Consider the following 8,308-nt stretch of genomic DNA (forward strand, 5'->3'; position numbering starts at 1 on the left):
TTTCCATTGTCGCCAAAGTGAGCCAGGGTGGTTAATGTTAAATTTCCATTGTCGCCAAAGTGACCCAGGGTGGTTTTTCTAATGCTAATTCCCATTGTCGCTAAAGTGACCCCATTCACTACTGATGATTTAACTGACTGACATATATTATATCACTAAATATATGACATTAAATACAATTCTAACGTAACCATGTTACCCAAAAATGTAATATGTGGTACCGGTCTTGGCTTGTGTGGCTTGGGCAAATAAAACATTACAGAACTAGGTTCATCAATTGAATTTTCAATTCAAAGCTTAACCTGTAAAAATAAAAGGCTCATTATTAGCATGCATCTTTCTGGCATTTAAAAAAAAAAATCATTTTCAATTAAATATAAATTCTTCTTTTACATTGTAACACTAACTTTCTTTAACCAAAGTCTTTTCTATTCTGATTTTAGAATGATCAACTTCCTGCGAACGAGCCAATGAGAATCCGGAGCTTTCTCCAGGGCTCGTATTGGATTTTATTTAATATTGTACATCTAGCACAAGACTGGGGCAAGAACGTCGTACATGTCCGGGAGGACAAGAAATAAATCTAATGCAAAGAGATAGATAGACTGGAGAAAACCATTTAAGTGTGAAGTGTGTGATAAAATGTTTGCTCATAATGGAACTTTAAAACATCACATGCGGATTCATGCTGGAGGAAAACCATTTAAGTGTGAAGTATGTGATAAAATGTTTACTCGTAGTAGAAATATAAAAGAACATATGCGCATTCATACTGGAGAAAAACCATTTAAGTGTGAAGTATGTGATGAAAGCTTTACTCGGAACAGCATTTTAAAACGGCACTTGAGGATTCATACTGGAGAAAAACCATTTAAGTGTGAAGTATGTGATGAAAGCTTTACTCGGAACAGCACTTTAAAACAGCACTTGAGGATTCATACTGGAGAAAAACCATTTAAATGTGAAATTTGCTTTGAAAGCTTTTTTCATAATGCAAATTTAAATCAGCACTTGAGGATTCATGCTGGAGAAAAACCATTTAAGTGCGAGGTATGTGATGAAAGCTTTACTCAGAATGTAAATTTAAAACAGCACTTGAGAATTCATACTGGAGAGAAACCATTTAAGTGTGAAGTATGTGATGAAAGCTTTACTCGGAAGAGCACTTTAAAACAGCACTTGAGAATTCATACTGGAGAAAAACCATTTAAGTGTGAAGTATGTGATGAAAGCTTTGCTCGAAACAGCACTTTGAAACTGCACTTGAGGATTCATGCTGGAGAAAAAACATTTAAGTGTGAGGTATGTGATGAAAGCTTTATTCAGAGTGGAAATTTAAAACAGCACTTGAGGATTCATGCTGGAGAAAGACCATTTAAGTGTGTGGTTTGTGATAAAAGCTTTACTCGGAACAGCATTTTAAAACAGCACTTAAGGATTCATACTGGAGAAAAACCATTTAAATGTGAAGTATGTGATGAAAGGTTTTCTCGTAGTGGAAATTTAAATCAGCACTTGAGGATTCATACTGGAGAAAAACCATTTAAGTGTAAGGTATGTGACGAAAGCTATACTCGGAACAGCATTTTAAAACAGCACTTGAGGATTCATACTGGAGAAAAACCATTTAAGTGTGAAGTGTGTGATGAAAGCTTTACTCAGAATGGAAGTTTAAAACAGCACATGAGGATTCATACTGGAGAAAAACCATTTAAGTGTGAAGTATGTGATAAAATGTTTACTTGTAGTAGAAATATAAAAGAGCACATGTGCATTCATACTGGAGAAACACCATTTAAATGTGAAGTATGTGATGAAAGCTTTGCTCAAAATAGAAATTTAAAACAGCACATGAGGATTCATACTGGAGAAAAACCATTTAAGTGTGAAGTATGTGATAAAAGCTTTACTCAGAATAGAACTTTAAAACTGCACATGAGGATTCATACTGGAGAAAACCTTACAACTGTGAAGTATGGGAGCAAATGTTCAAGTTGCAGCAGATATTTCAAGCTGCACACGAGGATTCATACTGGAGAAAAGCCATTTAAGTGTAAAGTATGTAATGAAAGTTTTACTCAAAATGGAATGGATATTCAAAACTGCACATGATGATTCATACTGAAGAGAAACCATGCAAATGTGAAGTTTTAAATACAAGGTTTAGTTGCCATGAAAATTTTAAATTTCACAAGAGCAGTCATACTTGAGAGAAACAATTCATCTGAAGTATGTGATGAAAGGTTTAATCAGTTTAACCTCTTTAAAAATGTATGTGAGAATACATATTGGAGAAAAGCCATAAAAAATGTGAACTGTGTCATAAAATGTTTCAGCACAGATGACATTTAAAATGGGTCCTGCTAAGCCTTACAAAGCCATGCGAAGTCAAATAAAAAATGCGTATTTATATTGTTAATTATATTGATGAATAAATTAACAAAGCCGAAAGACTAGTTTTCAAATATTTATGCAAATTTAAATGACATAAAATTGGATGACAGAGTACTAATTCGAAATCAAATAATGAGAAAGTGATAACAAAGTATGACAAAATCATATGTAAACTGTTTATTACTTAATAAATTGTTCTTTGAACTTATCGAAAGAAAGTAATTTTTTTCAATATACATGTATACTAATCACACAAAGCCAGACAAAGTCATGCAAAGATTAACAACTCCTCACAAAGCCTGACAGAGTCATAAAAGTCATTTTAGATAATGTATTTATAATGTAAATTATATTTGCGAATAAATAATCAGACTGAAGGATGTTTTCAACATAATTATGCCAAATTAAATAACCAATAAAATTTGGCAGCAAAGTTCAAATTAGAATATTAAGAAAATTGTATGTAAAAATGTTTATCATTTGATAAATTATTCATTTGAGTGATTATCGAAAGTAAATGCAATATTTCAGTATGTCCTAATTATAAAATGCTTGACATACAAAGCTCGATAAAGCCTGACAGAGTCGTGCGAAGTCAATTAGGAAAATGTATATTGTAAATTATATTGACGAATAATTTAACCAAATGGAAGGACTAGTTTTCAACGTAATTATAATTAATGATAAAGTCTGGAGAAAAAAACATTTTAAATGTTGATTATTTTCTTAACTGTTCATTTGACTGATTGGCAAAACATAGGTTGACAAATTCAGCAAACCTTTCGATGTTTCATAAGAGAGGCATACACAGCCTGACAAGTCATAGAAAGTGATAATAAAACTGTGCTATTATTGTATGGTGTTTTTGCCGCATAAATTACCAAGAAAAATGTTGGATTTGCTATGCAAGCCATAAATGGATAACCGGTAATTGGGAGACAAATTCCAGATACACTGCATCTCAGAAAAGGCATATAGAACCACACAGTCTTAACTGCAATGTTATTAATTTTAAAATGTCTGTATATGATAAACTATAAACATAAATGGTTATTTTTCACACAGGCACACAATGTCATAAAAATGGCATAATAAAAATGTGTTAATTAAGTTAAAGGTAACATTGTCCTACTCACCTACTATTGATTGGAATAGGTGTTGACACATGTTAATGGAATACATTAGCACTTCACTACCATAAGCCATAAATTTTATATCAACAGTAAATAACTTCCAGTACTGTAAGTTTAAAAACATTTCTATCCTTGTACTGAGTTAAATATATAATTTAAAAAAACAATGATCATAGATTAATTTAGACAAAGCAAACATTATCTAATCCTGTTATATTTATTGATATAAATTTTGTGTCAACACTGTATATTTTCGAATGTTTTAAAGTGCCACAACAGTATCTACATTTATTCAGTTCATTTTTTGGTGAAAGATAATATATATTCAAAATACGAATTTAAAAAATCCGATTGAAAAATTTTCAGTAATAACTGTGTGGGAGCCTACGTAATATCGCATTTGCACCTGTCTATGATAATAACCAAATGCAACCGCCGACCACTTCCAGTATTTAGTGAAAACAAAGCGTGACGTCACATTTTGAACATTTGTTGTAAACAAAGGCTCACTTGGTATCGTCACCCAAATTAATCTGTACCAGTTTGAACCCTATATTTCCAATACCGAGGAATCCAAAGTTGCAGATGAAGATGACGAAGAAGAAAGACAAGATAGATTGATGGACAATTCATGGTAATTGTTTTCTGAATATGTCTACGGCCTCAGTTATGATAAATATGTGTATCCGACGATATTGACAGTATTGTTCAACAGTCTCCTGTTCCTTTACAAATTTGGATTTTTTCTCACCAGTAATAAAGGCTGCACAAGTGTATAGCATTTCATGGGTGGAGACGTATCAATACGTTGATAAGTAAAATGTACATCAGATCACAGTTGTAAGCTTTGAAAACTTGTGAACAAGTTGGTATGATTTAGAAGTAACTTTACTTAAGATTTCCAGGAGAGGAGATCCTCTTTTGCATAACTATTGAAATAGGCAGGATATTTAACTTCAGAACAGTAAAATTGAATTCATATTCTGTATGCTGTATTATAAGTTAAAATTTCGAATTTCTGATATGTATGCTAATAGTTGATTTTGATAAACTATGAAATAAACCTTTTTTTCTGTGGTAAGCATCTTCTTGCAACTAATATTTTCTTTCATGTCTAATTTAATTTTACAGTGCTGTACTAATCATTTTACCTGTTCCTGACTTCAGTCAGTATGTGTCATTGTACTGTGCTATTGATGTGTTCATAAATATGAAATTAAATTTGACAAGCACAGCACTATACATTAAAGAAGAAAACTCTATTTTATGTGTAATTGTGCACATTGTTTGGTAATGCCCACAGCAAGGGAATGTGTATGTTGTTGTGACATAGAGAAGGTTACAAGTATCCGCAATGAATACCAGGAGATACAGTGTATAGCACACCATCCAGGGTTCAGTCCAGTTTGTCTCGACATCCATGTTTTAAAAGTTGCATACTACCAGTATAGACAACAATTTGGAGAACTTCCAGAACAAGGAAATGAGTAAGTAAAATGTCTGAGTAATTTTTCATGTTCTTTTGTTTTCATACATTTTGCTTTCATGATCTATGCATGACAGCATAGTATTGGGGTTATTAATACAGCAAATAAATAAACCACTTTTTCAAGTAATTTTATGAAATCTTCTTGGATTGAACCCTTGTTCTGGAGCCCTACACTGTCTAACCTTTATACCAGTGATACTGATGAATCATGCCAAAAAAACAACACATATACATGTACAAATATTGTTTTATTTCATTTTTTGTTTCGAAAAATAAGATGGTTATATATATATATATATATATATATATGCACAGATTATACTGGAATCATTTGACTTTATTGATATACAAAATAATGATAAATCACACTGGGCCACTACTAATACTATCTACTAAAACTTTTGATTTCCAAATTTGATCTAATGCATGAAGCATATTTTATTTCAACTCAATTTTCAAATTATTATTTCAGAAGACAGCGGTATACATCATGTAGACAATTTGCTCGGTGGTGTTGGCACTTCTTGGGCAAGGAAGTGAGGGTCGTCATTCTATCATGTGTTGTTCAGAGGATCTGTTCTGCCTTTCCTGATCAAAACATGAACTACTCTGGCTTTCATGAGGCTGACAGCAATTAAACTTGCTAAGAAGATTTTGAGTAGCAATATCGATGTCAGGAATCTCATATAGACTACATAATGGTGGTGATACATCTACCATAAGCTTTACTCCTTCATCATTCATGTGAGACACCTGTCCAATTGTGAATGCTGTCTTCATCATTCATGCGAGACACCTGTCCAATTGTGAATGCTGTTTTCATCAGACATTCACCATAATCTGCAAATTAAATTTAATATGCATTGTATTGTACAAGCCAAAAACTGCAACCTTTTGTTGAAGTTAATACATGAATTAAAAGTATTTGTCTTTACAATTGTTTGCATATTTGTATTATTTTACTACAGGGAAAATTCATGACCTTTAAAATTAAAGGAGTGTCAACTTTAGCAAATATTTTGCCTTTACTGTTTGAATTTAATAATTATTAAATAATATAGGTACTTTACACTTGGTACAACAGTATTTATATCTCTAAGTGATATATGCCTTTATGTTCATTAATTACTAATGTATATTCTTGCCATATGTTGAGTCAACAAGGATTTTCCTGACAGTATATTCTCCTTTCTTTACTTTGGATACACTATTTTATATCTGGCTCTCACATCCTTAGTGCATGCTTTCTCTCTTGGCTGTTTTCATTAAAATGCAATACAGCTAGCTAAAGCCTGTTTCAAAGTAAATAAAGATGCAAAATACAGTATATAATTCTATCAGAACACAGATAATTTATTTTTATAGATACTTTATTACTTTATTTGCAAAACTTCCAAAACACTAAAAACTGTTATACAATTTTACATTGTACGATATCAAAAGATCAGATCTTGATATCTATGATTTAATTTGAAGATGAACATACTGGACTATAAATAAAACACTGAAAAATCTGAATCATTATTTTTTGTGTGCAATAATTTAAGATTTACCTTGAAAGCATTCCATGATAGGAGAAACCAATCATCTTTAGTGCAAAATAATTGATCACAGAGTGGTATCCCTCCAATGCTGAAGCTTGTTGTCCAGATGACAGCATCGGTACATATTTTCTCATTTATCTGCTGTCACAATCTCTTCAAGCTTGTCAAATACTTTAGATCCTATAAGTTATAAAATATATTCATCAAAGTTTGGTTTTATGATATCTTGCATGAAAATTAAAGTGTGCACTAACAAAAATGTGTCTAAATTCAATAAATTACTAGACCAATACAGTTAAATCAAAGTCACATACCTATGTGACATGTACTCCATAAGATGCTTTTGCATACCAAATATCATTGATCAATAAGAAATAGATCTACTAATTGAACAAACTTGATGGACTCAAATGATTGTTGCCAAGATACGACTGAAAAATTGTTGAACATGACAACACCACCACTGAAAAAATCATGACACAATATTGTAAAATTTCTACTACATTTTGTGTTATTCATATTTTTATTAATTGCGGATGGGAATAAACCTCGTCACGTTTGTAAATATCTATATGTAATCTGATTCACACATTTGTCCAACAATGAAAAATATATGTAGGCCTTCTATATCTACCAGCAGAAAGATTTTTCTATTCACATGGTCAAACAAAGTTGATGCCAACATGAAAATTGTGACAATATTTATCCACTGTTTATATCTCAGTTCTTGATTGATTAGATATTTACTGCATTTGTTTTGAAAACTATGAAAGAACGTTCTACAGGTTACAAATGGAAGTGTTGCAGTGACTGATCTGTTGAATATCATAGATATAATATGGTACATGTCATTAAAAACTCACCCTTGCAACTCCTCTCTTTGAATAGCCCCTTCTTACTTTGGCGGTGACACTTAACAAGTTGCTTCCTCTGATGGTGACAACATTTCAAGTCTACACAGTTGATGCTTTGGCATTGAAGTTTCTGATACATTTGCAGTTACCTTGGCTTGGTTGTCAGTTTGCTTCACTCAGTGGAATGACGGGGCATCATCATCATTGAGTTTGACTTTCTTTGGTGCCCTACCCATATGCTCAACATCAAATCTATACCTAAATGGGAAGCATTCTGATGTGAAATGAAAGGAGTAGAGGGCAGAAAACTCAGTCGGACCATCACAGTTTCCTCTTTTGATTGTTACAGAATCTGTCCACCTGCGACGAAGTGCTTGTTCTTTCGGAAAGGAATGCATGGAAAACCCATCAGCATTTGAATTCCAACAATTTGCTGTAACACACCTTACCCCGCTGCCCTTTCTTGTACCTCCACAATCTCCTCTTGGCATGATTGTGATGATAAAACTTTTCAAACTAGCTAATATGAACCGTAATAAGTGCTTTGTTTATGTTTTCATAGAAACGTAAGTAATGTGTGTGTTCAAAATATGACTTAAGGCGATCTACAAGCTCCGGAAATTACCAAGCGATAAAATTGGTCCGATGTGTATTATTTTCGAAAATATACCTGAGCGTATTTCTCAGTTATTATGGCGAATTTTTCCATCGTTTTTTTTTTTTATACTGCTTCCAGACTGGATTTTCTATTCAAATAATATTGAATTGTATTTACTTTATGTACACTGGTATGGCACTTTAAGTAATGGCCATGTATTTGCCCATCGTGATCCTGTCATTTGTTTTGTCCCAACACTTAACGTAAGTAAATATTTTTATAAATTGACATGAGGA

At 32.4% G+C, this 8,308-nt stretch overlaps 1 protein-coding gene across 1 annotated transcript; it reads left to right on the forward strand.

Annotated features, from left to right (window-relative positions):
* The first annotated feature begins 502 nt into the window (after positions 1-502).
* Positions 503-4,599, forward strand: LOC149771659 (uncharacterized). Its single transcript, XM_089948267.1, has one exon. It carries the CDS (start codon positions 643-645, stop codon positions 2,110-2,112), a length of 1,470 nt encoding a protein of 489 aa, XP_089804393.1. The 5' UTR covers positions 503-642; the 3' UTR covers positions 2,113-4,599.
* Positions 4,600-8,308: the final 3,709 nt, after the last annotated feature.

The sequence above is a fragment of the Sinohyriopsis cumingii genome, unplaced genomic scaffold (assembly GCF_028554795.1).
Source record: "Sinohyriopsis cumingii isolate HCF-2022 unplaced genomic scaffold, ASM2855479v2 utg001747l, whole genome shotgun sequence".
Lineage (NCBI taxonomy): Eukaryota > Metazoa > Mollusca > Bivalvia > Unionida > Unionidae > Sinohyriopsis > Sinohyriopsis cumingii.

Coding starts and splice junctions, on each gene's coding strand:
- LOC149771659 (XM_089948267.1), top strand. CDS start 643: ATGTTTGCTCATAATGGAACTTTAAAACATCACATGCGGATTCATGCT.